The following is a 20,565-nucleotide window of genomic DNA, read 5'->3' as shown; positions in this document are numbered from 1 at the left end:
TTCCATGAATGAAGCCTGCCTGGTTGTCTGTGCAGGGGCTCCAGCCTTCTCCCCCTCATTGTCCCTCTTGGTCTTTCGCAGTATTTCTTAGAGATAAGGCACTGCCAGTTTTCTGTATGATTTGTGACACATGGGAGCAACCCGAGGGACTTAGATCAATGCAGTGAGGTTGTCTCATGGCCTTGTCATCCATGAGTCTGAAGTGGCTCTGGCTGGACTGTACTCAAGGGGTCAGCAGGGTTGTATTTCTTTCAGGGGGTTCCGGGGGCTCCTCCTTCCTTCTCCCTTTTGGCTCTCTAGGCTCTTGTCCTTTGCTTCCAGCTGCACAGCCAGCTACAGTGGGCTGAGTTCTGCACTGTGAGGTCACTCTGACCATCTCTTCACTGAGGGCCCCATGTGATGACAGTGGACTCACTTAGTCCCAGATACTCTCTTTGTTTTTGTTGTTTTTAAAAAAGATTCATTTGATTTATTTGAAAGGCAGAGTTAAAAGAAAAGAGAAAGACAGAGAGAGATCTTCCATCTGTTGGTTTACCTTTCAAATGGCCGTAGCAGCTCGGTCTAGGTCAGACTGAATCCAGGAGCCTCATCCAGGTCTCCCATGTGGGTGGCAGGGGCTCAGAAACCTGGGCCACCTTATTCTGTTTTCTGAGATGCTTTAGCAGGGGCTGGATCAGAAACGGAGTAGCTGGGATTGCAGGTGCTGCATGTTTCACCAGCTTTGCCACATCATAGGCCCCTGGGACTTTTAATTTAATATTGAACTTCTTGCAAATGGAATCCTACTGGGAGACAATCACTGGAGCACCCTGGATTCTCTGTGCTGGGGAGGGAGCATCACCATGTTGTCTCTCTGTGTCATAGACCTGTGTGACTTTGTGGGACATGGTGATGTACCATTCAAAGAAAGACTCTCCCTTGTGATAGTTCTTTAGAGAGCTGAAGTCCATTGTCCCAAAGTTTTGGGGTTTTGTAAGTTCATTATAACTTCAGTAGTCCTTGATGTGGTGTGACTGTGAGAACACCCACCAGCCCACAGTTCACTGTGGGCCTGTGCTGCTCATAGAAGGGACACCTGATACCAAACATAACACCCTCTGCATGTGGTTGGTCCATGCAGAGCCAGGGACTCCATTCCTTCTATTGTTCTACTTGCCCATGAGTATCTTTTCTATATCCTTCCAAAAGTTGTTTTATGCACACATAAATAAATACGTGTATTTGTTCTCCTCCCTCCAATTTTTTTTAGGCTTTTGTGCATGACATTCATTTGTATAGATATGATACTCTTGGGCTCAGCACAGTGACTCATTGGCTGAATCCTCACGTTGCAAGCATTGGGATCCCATATGGGCACCAGTACATGTGCCGGCTGCTCCACTGCTTATGGCCTAGAAAAGCAATTGAGGATGGTTCAATGCCACTCACGTGGGAGACCCAGAAGGAGCTCCTGGCTTCAGATCAGCTCAGTTCCTTCCCTTGTGACCATTTGGGGAGTAAATCAGCAGATGGAAGATCTCTGTTTCTGCTAGTCTCTCTGTAAAACGTGTCTTTCAAATAGAACATAAATGAGTCTTTTTTTTTTTAAATGGGCAAAAATTGTAACCTGGAAATTTATAAAAGATGACATCCTGAAACCTTCTGCCTATAAAAAGTCTCAGATTCATTAGTAATTATGAAAGTGAAAAGTAAGACAAACACTGAGAAAAGTCCTTATGTCCGTGATAGGCATAACTTGAAAAGTTGGATTATGCCAAATGCCAGCATGCCTGGGCTTTGAGGGGTATGGTCAGTGAGTGTGATCGTGTGCACAGCAAACCAGCTGGCCAGTGACACTGAGGCCACAAGGACCTTGTGTCTTCCTGCAGTCAAGGACACAGACCTATGGGGGAATCTGGGAAGAGCTGAGGGAATCAAGGCTCTGGAAGGGATAGCTGCGAGGGCAGAGAGCGGCCGGTATCCAGGTCAGCCTGATGGCTTTTGGAATTGGGCAGGATGACCTTGCAGGAAGCCACATGTGTCTAATTGCCTCCTGTAGGCCTGGTAGTGGGCTTGGGCCATCATTCATCACGACGACCTAGGGATCCATCTCAATTTATCTGTTCAGGCTTCTATCCAGAAAACAACCTCTCATATGCCCTGCATGACTCCATGCAGTTTGTCCCCCGTTTCTCAAACACAGCTAAACCTTCATGTTGTTTCACTTTGACAAGGATAACAGCTGATATTGAAGCTATGTGTTTCCATCCTCAATAAGCTCCAGTCCAAGCCATACTGGGCTCTTGTATCAAGAGCATGTCGACTGCTGTTTTTCACTGTGGAGCTAAAATGTCACTCTGCCCTCAAGGCAGAACTGTGAGATGGAATGTTTCTGGGAACTAGAATTGCTCCTGATGGCAGAAAGAGAACAGGGAAAGTTCATCCGCCCCCTCTCCCCGCGCAGTCAATGGTGAGCTTTAGAGAAGACAGATAAATGGACCAAAGAGATCAAATGCACGTATACTTACTTCTTCCTTTTAAACTGTGGGATTCAATGGAAATTTCCAGAAATGCATGACAACATTTGAGAACTGTATGGGTGGAATGGGGAGGAGGCTGGTGGCCCACTTGCCTGGGTGTAGCGTGAGTAATGTGTGTGTGTCTGTGTGTTTGTACAAATGTGCACAAATGTGCTGTACACTGAGTATGAGGAAAGAGTAGGGATGCAGTGAGGGGCAAGGACAGGGAGGTGGCTGGACAGAGGAGCTGAGGCAGAGCTCCTGGCTGCCCAGGCCTGGGAAAGGCAGGTGGGGCCTCTAGACACAGTGTGCACATGCTGAGGTGACCCACAGCGCAGCCGAGGCTCTGGGTCTTGACTCAGAAGACAAGGAGTCCGAGGAGTTTCCAGCTGGACCATGGGTCTACCCAAAGATGGATGGAGTGTGTGTATCTCAGCCAGTGTTGCCAGCCAAGATTGTCCATATCTGTGCTTAGGGCCAGAGAACAGGCCGCACAGACCTGAGGGCCTCTGACTTCAGAGTCACAAGGCCGCCTGTGGTGGGAGGAAATTTGAAACACTTTGGACTACATTGAGTGGCTGGTAATTGGTAATTACATTTTTCCCACACTTAGAAAGTGGAAGGGCTTGTGAGAAAGATCAAAGAAGCTGCCTTTAAAAAAATTATTATTTTGCACACCTGTGAAGTGTGGGTTAATTATACACCTGGCTACACCACGCTTACGCTGTTCACAAGTTGAAATGGCTTTCCTTCTCCCACACCTATTAGATGCGACAGGTGCGTCAACCCTGCCCAGACTTGGCCTTCTCATTTTGTTCCTCCGGTTCCTGTGGCCTGAATTCATCCAAAGAAGCCACGTGCAAGACCTTCTCCAATGCCTTTGGTCCAAATTCGCTGATCCTTCCTCTGGTCCCCAGCGGGTCTTCTGGGTGCTTGGGTCCTCACTTCTGTGTGGCATCTCATAGTAGAGCTAGTTGTCCACTTCAGGAATCGGAAATTCCTGGAGACCAGAGGCTGTGGCCTCTCCGCATTGCTCACGGCACCTGGCTTGGGCTCGTCTACCGCATGCAGTGCGGTCTGGAACGAATGAATCAGCCAGTGGAAGTATCCAAACATGAGGAAGCACGGGGCTCACAGAAGTACTTACTCAAATTGAGTGGTCGTGCTATTGTGTTTCTTTAAATAATAGGAATTCCTTAAATTAGAAGGAATTATACAAGTGGTGTTATGGTACAACAGGTAAAGCTGCTACCCATAACACCAGCCTCTCATATTGGTGCCGGTTCGTGTCCCTGAGCTCTGTTTCTGATCCAGATCCCTGCAAATGCACCTGGGAAAGCAGTGTGTGATGGTCTAAGTGCTTGGGCCCCTGCAGTCATGGAGACTAGATGAAGTTCTTACCTCTTTTCTGATGCAGTTCTGGTTGTAGCAGCCAGCTGCAGAATACACCAGTGGATGCAAACATCTGTCCCCACTCTCTCTTTCCCCTATGTCCCCTCATCTCCCTTTCTACCTCCTCCCGTAACTCTGACTTTCCAAATAAGTGATTTTTAAAACAGATTTCTTTATTTTTATTACAAAGTTAGATATACATAGAGAAGGAGAGACAGAGGAAGATCTTCCATCCGATGATTCACTCCCCAAGTGAGCACAACAGCCGGTGCTGCACTAGAAGCCAGGAACTTCCTCCAGGTCTCCCACACAGGTGCAGGATCCCAAAGCTTTGGGCCATCCTCAACTGCCTTCCCAGGCCAAAAGCAAGGAGCTGGATGGGAAGTGGAGCTGCTGGGATTAGAACTGGCACCCATATGGGATCCCGGGACATTCAAGGCAAGGACTTTAGCTGCTACGCCACCATGCCGGACCCAATGGTTTTTTTTTTTGTAAGAAAGAATAGTTAAGAATAATCATTAAAGTCTTACTTTGTTTCAATTAATTTCACACATTGAAGAAACCTTATCACAAAAAGCTTATAAAGGAGCCTGGAGAATTCACTTGCCATAGGCATGTCCTTGCCATGTTCTTGCTAGCCTGTGGTGAGCAACCGCTCTGTGACAGATAGTTCAGAACTTCAGGAAACAGACTCTGGTGTTTAATCTCCACAGGGACAAGCAGCACCCTTGGCTGAGAGTGGCCTGCCCTTCTTCCAGCTTGGTACATGGAGGGATTTTTTTGGCTGCTGGGTTTCCCCCACTGCATCCTGTCTTACTATCTGGAGCGTTTGCCTTCTCCCAGCTCTGCTGGGGCCAAGCAAAGCTGTGCCTCATTCACAGCAGCTATCTTAGAGCCCGGGGAAGGTGGCTGGTCCCAAGCTTTTGTCCAGGTCCCCAGTCAGTGTGTAGCTTCAGTGGGCAGGTGGCTGGTGTGACCGGCGTCCTTCCTAGGCACCTGTGGTCTCTTCAGGGAACCAGACTTGCAGAGTGTGGCCTTCTGTGACAGAGACACCAATACTAAGACATTGGCGGGGCCGTTCCTGCCTGAAGCAGGTGTTAAACACTCTTCAGGCTAAGTTCTCAATGAGTGCTGAGTGGGGTTGGTGAGGAGTGACATTCTGGCTATGCGCGCGTGGTAAGTGGGAGAGGCCATCCGAGTAACGACAGCAGAAAGAAAGAAGTTTTCTACACTCCCATACCCATCACCTCTCCATGTGACCTTTTGATCAATTTTATTATAGTGATTGCATTTTTACTTTTCTTTCTGCCTTTATCTCCAGCATATACCACCTTTAACCCTGTAATTGAGTTTGTATGCTTTGGAATCAGATATCAAATGATCTGAATGGCATGCATTCAATCCTTGAGATGAGAGCCACCCACGTTCTTACATGTAATAGTATTTCCATTGTATGAATTTGCCACAGTGTAGCAGGGAGTTTCAGAAGAATCTGTGGGGAAAATAGAATTAAAAGATAATCTGGCAGGCATTAAGTGCAACAGTTAAATTGTTGCAGCTCATATGGGAGTGTCAATTCAAGACCCAGCTGCTTGGCTTTCAATTCAGTTCCCTGTTAATGCACGAGGAAAATAGTGGCATCAGTGGGAGAAAAAAATGACATATATCTTTTTCCCAAAATGAATCCATCCTTAGGGCCCAGTACAGTAGCCTAGTGGTTTAAGTGGTTTAAGTGGTTTAAGTGGCGAGGGCCTTGTACTCACCGAGATGCCACATGGGCACTGATTCTAATCCTGGTGGCCCCATTTCCCATCCAGCTCCCTGCTTGTGGCCTGGGAAAGCAGTTGCGAACAGCCCAAAGCCTTGGGACCCTGCAACTGTGTGGGAGAGCCAGAAGAGGCTCCTGGGTCCTGGTTTCAGTTCTGGCCATTGTGGCTGCCTGGGGAGTGAATTAACAGACAGATCTTCCTCTCTGTCTCTCCTTCTCTCTCTATATCTGCCTTTCCAATAAAAATAAACAAATCTTTAAAAAAACTCATCATGAAAAAAAAAATGGATCCATCCCTAATGCGTGCTTTCTAGGACACGGGAGGAAAAGTGACAGCAGAAAGGCTAGGGGACCAGAAAGAACCCCTGGATGAACACACATCTCCCGGTGCTGCCTTGGGTGGTCCCTCACTGCCCAGGCCCCCGGGGTGTCCCCAGCAAGGCCTCCAGTGCAGTGCACCGGGCTCCTATCTTAAAGCAGAAAGTCTCACTGCAGGGTTAAGGGACCACCATGTGACCACCCAGTTTAGGTAGTTAATTTTCCTGAGAGGACTCTACCCCACTCTGAACATAAGATTGTACATGGAAGGAAGAGAAAGAAATTCCCCCAACACCAGATGGGGAGGAGCCACAAAACTTCAGAGCTGAGGCAGTGGGGAGGGCCAAAGGTGAAGTTCAGCCCAAAGAAGGCGGGTCCCTGGCCTCTGTCCAGGGAGGTGTGAACCCCCCTGAGGACAAAGGTGAATACCCCAGTAGGTGCAAGTCAACCTCAGCCTGCACCCACAGTCACCCATAGCTTTGATCAAATTTCTTATTTGAAGAATGGCCTGCTCTGTGGACAGAGAGACACAGTAACAGAGACACCAATTGAGTAAGCTGATCTGTTTTATCTAGAACATTCCCAGAGCCAGACTCACCCCTGGTCAGACGTGGTGCCCATTGCCTGAAAATCAGACCTTTCTTCTTTTTTAAACATTAACCGCCCCCTACCACCACCACCAAAAAAAAAAAAAAAAAAAAAAAAAAAAAAAAAAAAAGGCTTACTGAAGCATAGCAAACTACAGAAAAGTACACAGGTTTTAAGTGTCCAGCTCACAAAACTATGAGAAAGGGAACTGACCCAGCTCAGGAGACAGGATGACACCACAGTGAAGACACGCATACCCTTGATTTGAGTCCCTGGCTTCATGTCCTGGCTCTGCTCCCGACTTCAGCTTCCTGCAAACTCACACCAAAGCAGGCAGTGAGTGGCGCCCAGAGCGCGGTGCCCTCACACACAGGAGACATCACTGAATCCCTGACTTCAGCTTTGATCTGGCCCAGCCCCAGCTGTTGCAGGCCTTTGGGGCAGTGAACCAGTAGATGGGAGCTGTCATCTGTCTTCGTTTCTCTCTGCCTTTCAAATAAAGAAACAAATTAAGAATAAACGAATAGAAAGGACAGGACCCTAGGATGAGCCACAGTCACACTCAGTTTGAGGAAGTTTGTCACAGGCAGGGCAGGTCAATGCCAACGCCAGTGCTGTATTTGGTTTTTCACTGTGACTAACTCCTGAGTAGTGAAGAGCTTGGTCTCACTCCAGGCTGAAGGCCCCGAGGGGGCAGAGCCCAGGCCGTGTAGGGTCCTCCGAAGGTGGAGTTTGAATGATTCAATAAAGTTGACTGCAGGCATGCAGGTGCCTCAAATCAGCTCAGAGGCTGAGGGTCAGGCCCCAGACTGTCCTTTGTAGAAACTGCAGGAAAACAAATGACCAGGTTTCCCTTGGGAGATTCAGCCAGCACTGTTACCTCTGTCCTTCAGAGTCATGCTGAGATGCTGAGAGTAGTGATTTAACACCCCAATTTACTGGGCTGTGGCAGGTGTCGGGGGCATGAGGTTAGTCACCTGGCCCGGTTCATCCTAGGAACCAAACGTGGGGCAGACAAGAGTCCCTGCATTCAGAGAAAGCTCAGGAAGCCAGCTCATCATGAACCAGTGGGAAGATCCTCACATAAGTCTTTCATTTAAAAAATGCACTTATTTTCATTTTATTAGTGAGGTGGAGAGCTAGAGGGGAAAATCTGCCATCTGTTGGTTCACTTCCCAAATGGCCACTACAGCCAAGGCTGGGCCAGGCTGAAGCCAGGCTCTAGGAATTCAATCTGGGTGTCCTACACGGATATGAAGGACCCAAATACTTGAGCCATCACCTTCTGCCGCCCAGGGTGTGAGCCAGGAGAAAGCTGAATTGGGAGCAGAGCAGCCAGGACTTGAACTCTGGCATTTCGATGTGGGATGCAGGCATGACGAGAGTCAGTCTCTTGTCCCTCCCTTCCAGAACTATGAACCATGGCAACACCCTGTGCCAATCCTGTGTTCCCAGGGAGGGTAGCCAGGGCTATCTCCTTGCATGGGGGAGAGGAACATGTGTTGACCAGCTGTCTCTCCTCCGCAGGCCCCGCCATCCCCGTGGGTGTGGACGTGCAGGTGGAGAGCCTGGACAGCATCTCCGAGGTGGACATGGTATGCAGCGCCTGGAGTCCTACGGTCTCCAGGGAGGGATGGTGTGGCTGAGCTGCTAGGAGAGCCCATGGCATGGTGTACCTTAGTGCTGCCAACTGTGCCCACATGGAAGCAGCAAGACTGGAAGCAGTGAAATTAGGGATGCAGTCAAATCTGAAGTAGGGTTCTCATGTGTCATGGATGAGGATGGTCAAATGCAGGTTCCTGGGTCCCTCTCCACAGTCCCTGATCCAGAATCTCAGGGAGCAAGACACAGGCCGTGGTGTGTTGAACACAGTCTCTGAGTGCGGGCAATGGTCACGTGAACCACATGCGGGGGAGCAAAGAAGGTGGATAGTTACAGGTTAAAATTTTATACCTCTTATGGGCCTGGTGTGATTACACAATGGCTAAATCTTTACCCTTCAAGTGCCAGAATTCCATATGGGCACTGGTTCATATGCCGGCAGCTCCACTTCCCACCCAGCTCCCTGGTTGTGGACCTGGGAAAGTAGTCAAGGACGGCCCAAAGCCTTGGGACCCTGCACCCATGTGGGAGACCCAAAGAAACTCTGGGCTCGTGTTTCAGATTGACACAGCTCTGGCCATTGTGGCTGCCTGGGGAGTGAATTAACAATCCTCCTCTCTGTATATCTGCCTTTCCAATAAAAATAAATAAATCTTTTTTTAAAAAAAGGAAAGAAAAGAAAAATGCAAAGAAGCAGAAGACAGATGACAATTCTCACCCACTGGCTTACTTCCCCAAATGCTGGGCCAGATCCAAGCCAGGAGTCATGGCTGGTCACTGTGCCATGTTTGCTCTGGGTGTCCTCGTGTGCTGGCTGTCTCCTGCACTTGACTGTAGACTGGGAATGCCAAGACGGGTCCTTTCTTTTTTTACCACTACCTCTCCAAACCTTTCCTAGTGTGGGTCTTCTGGGCGTGTCAGCACATAAATGAGTGAAAATGAGGGAGGCACCTCCTTCCTGCTGGCATGAACATGGGCACCTCCCTCGTTCCTAATGGACCCAGCATGGCAAAGATGATACAGTAACTGAGACGTTTAACCGTCATAACGTCAGCACTTTGTAAGAGATGTGGTGCTATATGGAAGTGTGCCAGTTGCATGAAGGAGTGTTAGGCAGGAGTGTGACAGCTTCCAAACTGCTACAGTATACAGTGCCAGCCCCTTTGGATATCCAGAAGTTAGGGTCTCAGCAGCCTGGCTGCCTCAGACCTCAGTCAGCCCAGCTGTCTGTGGATTTGCAGGTCTTCCTGCCCTCCTCCAAAGGAAGTTCAGGATCCCACGGAAACATGGCCGAATACCTTACCTCTCTTGGAGGCATCACCAGCCAATGGGAAGGCAGGTGACCTCCAGCACTAAGAACCTGGCCATGCCAGCTGCATTTGTAACTCTGCAGCATGCTATCTTGACAGCTTGTCCTCCAGCAGTGTGCCCTGGAAGGACAGAGCCAGAAGGAGCATTTGGCTGATCCTTTCCTGTTGATGTGTAGGCTGTGTCCTTTGCAGGTGGCCAGAGAGTTCCAGCCGGGGCTGATCTATGGGATCCGAGTCAGATGTTGTGTGGGCACCACTCAAGTGCCCTTGCCTCATGAGGTACATACAAACTGAGCTGTTCTCTTTCCAATTGCAATAGTGCCATTGCCTTAGCACTGTACCACAGGGCTGCCAAACCATCACCTCTGATTCTGGAAGCCAAGGTGTGTTAGTTACAGCAGTGGAAGGTGGAAGTGGATTATAAGGAAGAAAGCTTTCTAAGCCATTTTTGTCTGATCTCACCCCTGGCTCCCCTAGGATTTCACCATGACCCTGTACCTGCGGCATTATTGGAAGGATGAGAGGCTGGCCTTCTTTAGCACCAGCAACAAGAGCATGACCTTCGATGGCCGGCTGGTGAAGAAGATCTGGGTCCCCGATGTCTTCTTTGTTCACTCCAAAAGGTCATTCATTCATGACACCACCACTGACAACATCATGCTGAGGGTGTTTCCAGATGGCCATGTGCTATACAGCATGAGGTACCCATTGTGGCACTGTTATTCCTGTGTCCAGTGTTATTCCAGTATGTGTGGTCAATCCCTGTAAGCCTGAAGAGTTTGTCACTGCAATCAGGTCTGTGGGCTGTGTTGGTGGCATGAACCTTCCAATGCCAGGAGGGATTGTTCAAAGCTGAAATGTCCACCCCAGGAGGTGGTGACTTCCTGTTACTGGGGATCTTAACCTTGGGTCAGGCATTTGGTCCAAATGTGTTATTGGAGAAAATGACATTCTCTACACCCTCCATCCATAAGAATCTATGATTCTAGCTGATTGATAATAAAGATTAAAAAATGGTAACAACAACTATCATTTTTTTTTGGTGCTATTGCAGATGGGTTTCTGAGCTAACTCGAGAGATTTAAATGGTCTTATTCCATGTATTCCTGTTCTGAGTGTGCAAAACTAAATGCTAATATCAGGTCCTTCCTATATTTGGGTTATAGATTGGAGGGTGGTCTAACCTTCCAGCTGCCTGTGGAGGATGTTATCCTATTAGAAGGGCAATCCCCAGAGAAAAGTGCAGGTATGGGCTGTTAGCAAGCAACACCTCCAGTATGTGGGAGTGGACTGTCCCAGTCTAACAAACAGGATTCAGTACAGCACTAACTGCATCTGTTGCGGAAGACAACCCTCTGTGAACTCTGTGACTTAGCTATCCATGTCTTCAGACTTTTGAAGTAGGCATAGGCGGCAGGTGCTCTTGGTTCTGTCATGTCCGGTGTCCTCCTGGCTCTGGGAGTGAGTGAGCCTAGAACTCACTGAACAGCCAACATGTGTGTTTGGATTGTCTAGGATTACGGTCACTGCCATGTGCAACATGGATTTCAGTCACTTTCCCTTGGACTCCCAGACCTGTTCTTTGGAGCTGGAGAGCTGTAAGTATATTTCCAATCCCCTTCCCCTAGCCCTTCCCTGGCATTTCTGCCATTCTAGTAGCCATGAGATTGGATAATACCTGCCGGTGTTAAGACCTGTGCCCTCTGAGGCTGGGGTTTTGCTTTGCCTCACCCTGTCTCAGAAGCAAAAGAGTTACAGTAACATGTTTTCTTCTCCCCAAAGATGCATACACAGATGAGGATCTGATGCTGTATTGGAAGAATGGGGATGAGTCCCTGAAAACAGATGAGAAGATCTCCTTGTCTCAGTTTCTGATTCAGAAATTTCACACGACTTCAAGACTGGCCTTCTACAGCAGCACTGGTAGCCAACTTTTGCTATAGTCTGACTCACATAGGGAAGAAAAATACTAAAATTTTTCTTCAGCTTCTCCATTCCCAAGGAAAAGAAATTTTGATGATTAAAATATATAGTCCTATAAAATACAAGTAGCAGTGGCAAGCAGAGTGAGAAAGACGCTGTCCCGAGTCTAACCACCAGAGGACACCCTGACAGACACTTTGCATTATGGTATACTTTTTGCAAGGGTGGGCTTGTGGTTTACATGCTAATCTATAACCTGACTTGTTCAGCTTAACTATGCAGATAGACAGCTTCCCAAGGAAATGCATTTATTGCCTATGCTGAAATTTATTGATTTATTGTTTAATGTTTAGCTCAATCTTTTCTTGGGCTATGAGCCATGTGTGAAGTTTGTTGTTGCTACTGTTTCTAAAGATTTATTTGTTTTAGTTGAAAGGCATATTTATAGAGAGAAGGAGAGACAGGGATAAAAAGATCTTCCATCCACTGGTTCATATCCCAAATGGCCACCATGGCCAGGAGCTTCTTCTGGGTCCCCATTGTGTGGGTGCAGGGGTCCAAAGCTTTGGACCATCTCCATTGCTTTCACAGGCCATAAACATGGAGCTGGATGGAAAGTAGAGCAACCAGGACATGAACCAGTGCCCATATGGGATGCTGGTGCTTGCAGGCAGAGGACTAGCTATTTGGGTCATTGCACTGGCCCCATATCTGAAGTTTTTAATGAATGTATTTTCAGCTCATTCTGAGGTCACCTTTACTGAACTTCATTCAGGCCCTGTGGCTGCTGCTGTGGGTGTGGTTTGACACAACACCCATGTGCTCCCTTTCCATTCTAGAGGTCAGAACCAGAGGGCCATGCTCCTACCTTTTCCTGGCATCTGGGGCTGCCTTGAAGCCATCTCATCCATCTGTGTCTGTCCACACCCAACCTTCTGCCTGTGTCTCTGTGTCTTCACGTGGAATTCTCTCTTCTGCCTTGGTTCAAACATTCCTTGCCTGTAAAATGGGATGGGAGTGAAGGCCCCAGTTCAGTGGATCAGAGTCCACTCATCCAGCAGAACCTCGTTTTTCCTAGTGTATATCTGCAAAGTCCCTATTTCCAAATGAATTAGGGCTTCCACGTGTCTGTTAGGGGTCAACACCTCCAGTGGCTATGGCCACTGGAGGACAGCATTGCCCTTGGCTCCAGTGCTGAGAAAGCTTAATCCTTCCATGGGAAGCTTTTATTCTACTCCATGCACCTGTGTGGCCTGCATGACCCATTCGCCAGCCTCACTCACACCCCTGGATGCACACATCCAACATTGAAAAACAGCAAGCTCTGGCCAAGGTGGTGCTGGCATTGAGACAACCACAGGCCTGCTTCTGTTAATGCTTGTCATGCTCATCTTCAGCTATCTCCTTCCCTCTAATATGCATGCCACGAGATTCTCTTTTCTCAACAAGTAGAAATCAATGCCATTTTTAAAGGTTTCTCACATAACTTGTATTATGTGCCATGGTTGTAACTGCTTTCAGTGAGTTGACTAATTTTTACTCCACCAACCTATGTTGTGGATATTGTAATTCCCTGTAAGAGAGCTGAGACTCAGGGATTCAGTTGCTTACTGTAGTTGTACAGATGGAGAGCAATCGCAACCAGACCATCTCCCTTAACCATGACATGTACTCCACTTTAGGTATGTTCTATGTGGATATGGCATGCAGGTTTTGTTCACAAGCCTTCTAGAGTACAGAAGAAAAAGCATGCTACTCATATTAGGTACTGTGCAGTGCACGTGCAAGGTCTGCTGTCCCTGGAAGAGGGCTGTGATCTCACCCAAGAGTGCTGTGCTAGGAACAGACACAAGGTCAAGGCTCTTGGCTGCTTCCTGGTGTTTCCAGGACAATGTTCTCTGGTTTTCTTAGCTAGAATGAAGAGTAATGCAATAGTCCTTAGCAGAGTCAAAGCAGCTTTCACACTGTCTGTGGCACCCTCTTTGATCCCAGTGGTTGGGTAATCATTTTGAGGCTCACTTGGGGCCTTGTAACTATGGGCTGGTGACTCTCAGATTGCTACAATACCATGTGTTTCTATCATCCTTTTTTCCTTAGTCACAACAAAATGGCAAGTGACTTTTGCAAGGTAGATGTAAAGTCAGGCCTTAGGGTCCTGTGAATGACCTGCTTCTTTCGGGATGTGCAAAAGGGAGCAGTGATGGGAGCCCAGCTCTACCGGCTCATGTTTCAATGGCCTTAACTAAAGAAACCACTCCAATGTCCTACACTTTGGAGTAATGAGTCCCCCTGAAAAATATGGATGTGGTTTGCAGGAAACAAACGCCAAACACACAACCAAACCTGTATCTCTTTTTAGTTCTACCTTTCCCCAAAATATTGTGTTGAGAAGTTAGTAACACTGAGCAAGTCAGTAAATGCACTAGACATGGGCACGATACTTATTTGTAGGAGAGAGAGTTGGGACTTTGGAAGAGTGATTGGAACAAGCTACCTGATGTGTAATTTGAACATTCTGCTGCAGCTGAGCGTGATCGCCAGGAGAGCGTCCCAGGGGAGTTAGTTTTTAGCTCTCAGTTGGAACCTCATTGGTTTCTTCCTCCCCCCGCCCAGGCTGGTACAACCGTCTGTACATCAACTTCACCTTGCGCCGCCACATCTTCTTCTTCTTGCTCCAAACCTATTTCCCCGCCACCCTGATGGTCATGCTGTCCTGGGTGTCCTTCTGGATCGACCGCAGAGCTGTGCCAGCCAGGGTCTCCCTAAGTAAGTACATTTGATGAGAGGTGCGGTGGGCTCGTGACTTGTTTGTTGGTTTGTTTTCCCCAGCAGATCACTCTGTAGAGAAAAAGCAAAAGCCTGCTTCAGAATTGTTGTCCTCCTGCGTCTTGTTTTTACCACGTGGACGTGAGCTTCCGTGTCTTCTACAGGTTTATAAAACCACATCCACTTCAGAAAGCTGTAGCCTATTTGGGATGTCTCAGTTCTTAGATAAATGAGTTGATTCTACAAATGACAAAAGTTCATTCTGTAAGCACAAGAATTTTGTTTGCTGGCCTTGTTTCAACAGATGGAGGGTTTGGAGGCGAGGCCCATAATCTGTGATTTCTGACTACGGGAGGGCGGCATTCCCAAGGGCTGTGGTTTTAACCCTTAACAGACCCCAAATTTCAGAGTGAAGGCTAACACTCATCATTCTCAATTCAGACAAAATTCAGGTTGGTCCCTGAGAATGGAGACAAGGCTGGCATGATGGGCTCCGAGAAATTTCTACCATCTTTGTGAGCTTCATAAACATGGTTTGTTTTTTGAGAAGGTTCCTAGAGGATTTTAATTCCCTATCCCATCAGGTCCTCTTGGAAGAGCTTATAACCTTGTCAGCCACAGCCCAGAGGCCTGTGTTCCAGGGAATGGGAGTGAAAGAGAACGAGCAGACAGCTGGCTGTGGAGACAGAGCAGTCTCTTGGGAGGGCGGATCCTGGCCCCTCAGCAAGGGGCAAACACATCTGGGGGGTTTCTTCCTTGGACTTGAGAAAACACAAGAGCTTAGTGACATGTAGGGCGGTCAGGGCTGCTGTCAGCAGCTGAACTGCCACTGGGTGTTGCAGGTATCACGACGGTGCTGACCATGTCCACCATCATCACGGGCGTGAACGCCTCCATGCCCCGCGTGTCCTACATCAAGGCCGTGGACATCTACCTCTGGGTCAGCTTCGTGTTCGTGTTCCTCTCCGTGCTGGAGTACGCGGCCGTCAACTACCTGACCACGGTGCAGGAGCGGAAGGAGCGGAAGCTGCGGGAGAAGGTGAGAGGCCTCCGTGGTCTCCTCAGCTCAGCTGTGCCACTGGTCAGAGAAGGAGAAGATGCTTGGGTCAGGGAAGAGGGGGGCTTTAAAGATGGCTCCAGCTTCTGCCCCAAAGGATTCCAGGAAGCAGAAAGTCTGGGATCAGAGACCAGACATAGAAGAAGGCTTCGCAGGCTCATGCTGGGTCACTGTCTCCTCAATTGTAAAGAGTGGCTGCCAGAATCAAGCAGGGAGCTGGATGGGAAGTAGAGCATCCAGGACACAAACTGGCACCCATATGGGATCCCAGTGTGTGCAAGGAGAGGACTTCAGCCACTAGACTAATGTTGCGCCCAGATTTTGCGATCCCCAGAAAATCATCAGGAGTTTGAAGTCCATGCAAACGCATCATGGCAGTTTATTCAGGCTAACCTAGGCTCGCAGCCTCCTGCCCCGCCCAGCAGGACGGGGCAACAGTAAAGCCGAATCAGCATCAACAGCAAAAAGGGCAGAAGAGCCAGAAGAAAAAAGGAGAGTGAGGTTCAACAGCACAGGGGTTTTATACATTTCAGGCCAATTCCATATAATTATGCAGTCATGATTGGTCAGTTTAACTGTAAACTTTTCAAAAGAACAAGTTGGCAGGCTTCTATTGGGTTTGAAGCAAGCAACTTTAAGAAAGCACAAACTGATGGGCCATAGGGCAGTGGGTCTTATCTAACACAAGGGGCCTCCTTCCTGAGGCGCTCTGCCTATGTGACCTGCCAGGTGTCCTGCTGGGGGTCAGGCCTGGAGTTCATACAGTCCCCAGCCAAGCACGTAAGGCAGAAATCACAAAAGCAGAAAACACTTAGGTATTTCAGTACTGTGCTGGGGCCTATCTTTTTTTTTTTTTTTTTTTTTTTTAAAGAAAGGAAGCTGCTAGGCAGTCATATGTGTAAAGGTCACTGGGCCGCTCAGTGTCTGGGAAGTGACATCTGGGAGGTGAGAACATATATTCCACTGTCATCAAACACCTGCTGTAGAAGTGAAAGGTGTAGCTGAAGGGGAAAGGACAGCAATGGAAAGACAAACTGTGTCCCCTATTGTCCAGAGGAAAGCCACCTCTCAGGCTCATTAAAATACCTGGCCTCCAGCAGGACAGCTGAGGTTCCTGAGGGCACCAAGGTGCACCTGCCCCAGGATCACCTTCCTGAGTCTGATAAAAATGGAGATTCCAGGGCCTCCCTCCAGCCCTGCAGCAGAATCTGCAGATGACACTGGGAATCAGCATTTTAAAACAGTTTTTAAATAATCTTGATGCTCCAAGTGGCTGAAGGCAAAGCTGCCTGGGACCCTCTGGGCTCAGCCTTGGGCAGGTCATGGGCAAGCGCTGCTCTGGGGCACAGGACCAGCCTTCCTCTACTCCTCCCATGCTCTGACTGCTTATCTAGATCTTGTCTGACATACCAGGGGACAGTTCTGTTTCTTAGACAAAAGCTGATGTGGAAATCATAGTGTCAGTCATTGCCTAATTCTAACTCAAAAATCTTAGCAGAAAAACTTGTTTCCATTTTCTCAGAAAGAATTTCAGCTTAGGGTTAGGGTGTTGGCATAACAGTTAAGATGCCTACATTCCATATTAGAGTGCCTGGGTTCAAGTCCCTGCTCTGCCTCTGATCCAACTTCCTGCTACTGTGCACTATGAGAATAGCAGATGATGGTTCATGTGCTTGGGGCCCTGCCAGCCATGGGGCAAATATGGATTAGACTTCCTAATCCCAGCTGGAACCTTGTACCACCCCAGCCATTGTGAGCATCTATAGAATGAATTAGCAGATGTGAGCTCTCTCTCTCTCTCCTGCTTTCAAGCTTTTGTGTCTCCCACATGGGTGCAGGGTCCCAAGTCTTTGGGCCATCCCAACTACTTTCCTAGGCCTCAGGCAGGGAGCTAGATGAGAGGTAAAGCAGCCAGGACACAGTCTGCTGTCCACAAGAGATGCTGGTGCTTGTAGGCCGATGATTAGCCAGTTGAGCCATGGCACTGGCAATTAATTTTTTTTTTTTAATTCCAAATTCTCTATTTCTTCTTGCTTCTGGAGGAAGGGAAGAGATAAAGGGGGAAGCCATACCCAGGCTTCCAAATGTCCCAGGACCCAGGGATGGGGGACCACCATCCACTATCAAACCGTTGTAGTGCGTGTTCTGAGGGTTCTGACCAAGTGGTTTGGATAGTTCTGAAATGCAGTCAGTTTCACAGATCCTACGGTGAGGCAGCCCTCCCCAATGTCCATTGGCTGACATAGTTGACCTCAAGTCTCTATCTACCCAGATTTTTGCTGTCATTGTTTGCAGGGGTAGTTATCCAATTTTCTCTGTGCTCCCTCCTCTGTGATGGTACCAAATGGGCTGCATTATTCTCCATGCCTTATTCTCCACGCATCAGGGTCTATGTCCACTGCTCCACCTTTTTCACTCGTGGGCAGATTGAAAGACCAGGGCCAGGCGACCTGAGCTCCACAAGATCCCCCACCCCTGGGGCTCAAAAACCTGGCACGTAACTCGCAGGCAGGCCCCAGGACCTGGGTCAGGTGGCCTGAGCTCTGCCGTCAATTAATTCTAACATTACATGCAGGTGTTCATTTATTTTTAATTTTTTTTCCAATTTATTACGTTGCATTATGTGATACAGCTTTTTAGGTACTGGAATTCCCCCCTCTCCTCCCCAATCCTCCCCCCCCCCCATGGTGGATTCCTCCACCTTGTTGCGTATCCATAGTTCAAGTTCAGTTGAGATTCCTTCCCTGTGGGCATATACCTAGCATAGAGTCCAGCATCTCATCATCCAGACAAGTCCAACAGCTTCTTGGGGAGACCCTCTCTGGTCCAAAGTTAGAGCCAACAAAGTAAAATCCAGGTGTTCATTTATTTTTGCACTCTAGAGATTCATCTGAGTATTTCCAGACCCAGGACCAAGGGATGCAGTTTAGAGAGTGGTCTTATTTCTCTCTCCCAGATGAGAGCACAGAGGTACTGATGGGCTGAGAGCCAGCTCAGCAACAGGTGAAAGTCCACAGGTCGAGATGAAGACACCCACGGCCTGTTGGTTCTATCTGGCAGACCCCATGTTTCTGCCAACACTAACCCATCAGGTGCCAGCTGGCTTCCCACTCAGTAGACTCACACAGCGGGAAGCAGGCAAGCAGAGCCAGAGCGGCCTTGTACTCAGGAATCCTTCCACACGTTGTTGCACTGGCAGAAAGAACAGAAAGAATAGGGTATGGGACACCTGTATGCCCTGTGGCTAGATCTGAGCTTGCTAACACTCTGTAGGTGCACTCTTTCTCCACATGAACATATATATTTTTTTTAAAGATTTGTTCATTTTTGTTGGAAAATTAGATTTACAGAGAGAAGGAGAGACAGAGAGAAAGCTGTTCCATCTGCTGGTTCACTCCCCAAGTGGCCACAATGGCCAGAGCTGAGCTGATCCAAAGTCAGGAGCTTCTTCCAGGTCTCCCACACAGGTGCAGAATCCCAAGGCTTTTGGCCATCCTCAACTGCTTTCCCAGGCCACAAGCAGGGAGCTGAATGGGAAATAGAGCAGCTGATACACAAACCAACACCCATATGGGATCCCAGCACATGTACAAGGTGAGGACTTAGCCAGTGAGCCATTGCATCGGGCCCACGAACATGTATTTTTTCTTTGAATAGTTAAACCAATAAAAAGTACATTGCATGGGCATGCATTTGATGCAGTGGTTGTTGAATACAAGTCCCAGTTCTAGCTTCCTACCGATGCACATGCTGGGAGGCATCAGTTGATCAGTTGGGTCCCTGCTGCCTACGTGAGAAACCACACAGCAGAGGAGAGCTTTGTCTTTCTATTTCTTCTCTCAAGTGAATAATCATTGTAGCCATAGTAACCCTTGGGTCTCAAATATATTTCTTTAGCATAAGGACACTCTTCTACCTGATCATTTTTCTATTTGTAGTTGTTGAGGTGGGACCCTACAGTGGAATCAGAACTCATGAGTCTAAAACTCTGTGCTATAGCACTAGCTGCTTGTCCTCAGAAGAACTCCAAAAATCTCTAGATCTTGATTTTTGACTCTGCAATTGAGGGCCTGTGGATTAGATCAGCAGTTCTCAATTCTGTTTCTACAGCAAAAGCACCAGAGCATTATGAATGAATGTGCCTACATTGGAGCCTGGCATGCCATTCTAAGACATTCCCAGGAAGGTCTAGTACTCAGTCAGGAGTAGTGACCTCTGAAAGTCCTCGTTGTATCAGTGGCTCTGTGTAGGTGTGCTGGGGTTGGGGGCACCTTGTTTTCGAACCAGACCACCTTCTTTGCCCATCTCACAAGGCCTGACCCTGCCCTTGTGTTCACTGCCTGCAGTTCCCGTGCATGTGTGGGATGCTCCACTCAAGAACCATGATGCTGGATGGAAGCTGCAGTGAGTCTGAGGCCAACAGTTTGGCCGGCTACCCCAGGAGCCACATTCTCACGGAGGAGGAGAGGCAGGAAAAGATAGTGGTTCACCTGGCCCTGAGTAATGAACCTACCTCCTCCAGGAAGCGGGGGCACCTGAAGAGCCAGGTGGGGCGTCGCATCTTCCAGAACACCCACGCCATCGACAAATACTCCAGGCTCATCTTTCCAGCTTCCTTCATATTTTTCAACTTAATTTATTGGTCAGTGTTCTCGTAGGGGTGCTGAGGTTTTGCCTAACAGAGAACGTGAACATTCATGGCGCTGGCCAGCCGTGGACACATGGACCTGTTGACCACGCGCCCTCACTAGAGGCAGCAACCACTCCCGGACACCATGAGGGGTGCCTCTCTCTCTGGAGCCCTGCTGCCCTGCTCTGGACCGTGTGGGCTTGCTCCTTGTTCATGCTGTATCCTTTGTTACACATTGTGTCTCTCTGGGACCATCTTCTGTTCTTATATGTGAACTAGCTCACAGGAGTTCCTCTCCTGTATAAAACAAAAGGACCCAAATGCCTCCCAGCTTCTCCTAGAGGCTCATGAAACCAAGGCAAATGGGAAGGAAAAGCACATGAAGGGTGTTGCAGCTGGGAGATGGCAAGTTAAGAAGGACAACATCTGTGAATCCATGCGACTAGATCAAGTGCCTGCCTAGGAAAGGAGAAAACTCAGACCCCAGACCAGAAAACGATTCGGCCTGGGTGAGTCAGGCTAACCTCATCATGGGAGGATTTTGCTGTATAAAGACAAACTATTCCTTCATTTATTAACTACTGAGTCCTACCCTTGGCCGGGGACTGTAGAAATGATCACCTGGAGTAATTCTTTAAGCTCTGCTCTCGTTCCTGCCCTTCCCTCTCCCTCAACTCCAGCTTTGCTCCTAGGGCTGTCTAGAAAGGTATTCT

The 20,565-nt window shown here is 48.4% G+C and overlaps 1 protein-coding gene across 1 annotated transcript in view; it reads left to right on the top strand.

Annotated features, from left to right (window-relative positions):
- GABRR2 (gamma-aminobutyric acid type A receptor subunit rho2) overlaps positions 1-20,025 on the top strand; it is a 37,070-nt gene extending 17,045 nt beyond the window's left edge. Inside the window, exons 3-9 of the mRNA XM_040983082.1 lie at positions 8,092-8,159; positions 9,954-10,177; positions 10,992-11,074; positions 11,259-11,399; positions 14,013-14,165; positions 15,008-15,204; positions 19,569-20,025. Of these exons, the coding sequence (XP_040839016.1) occupies positions 8,092-8,159; positions 9,954-10,177; positions 10,992-11,074; positions 11,259-11,399; positions 14,013-14,165; positions 15,008-15,204; positions 19,569-19,880 (1,178 nt within the window). The 3' untranslated portion in view covers positions 19,881-20,025. The remainder of the gene's footprint in view (positions 1-8,091; positions 8,160-9,953; positions 10,178-10,991; positions 11,075-11,258; positions 11,400-14,012; positions 14,166-15,007; positions 15,205-19,568) is intronic.
- Positions 20,026-20,565: the final 540 nt, after the last annotated feature.

Source organism: Ochotona curzoniae, unplaced genomic scaffold, assembly GCF_017591425.1.
Source record: "Ochotona curzoniae isolate NIBS_2020 unplaced genomic scaffold, NIBS_Ocur_1.0 contig_3819, whole genome shotgun sequence".
Lineage (NCBI taxonomy): Eukaryota > Metazoa > Chordata > Mammalia > Lagomorpha > Ochotonidae > Ochotona > Ochotona curzoniae.
Note: the sequence above shows the minus strand (reverse complement) of the source record. Positions and strands in the feature narration are given on the sequence as shown.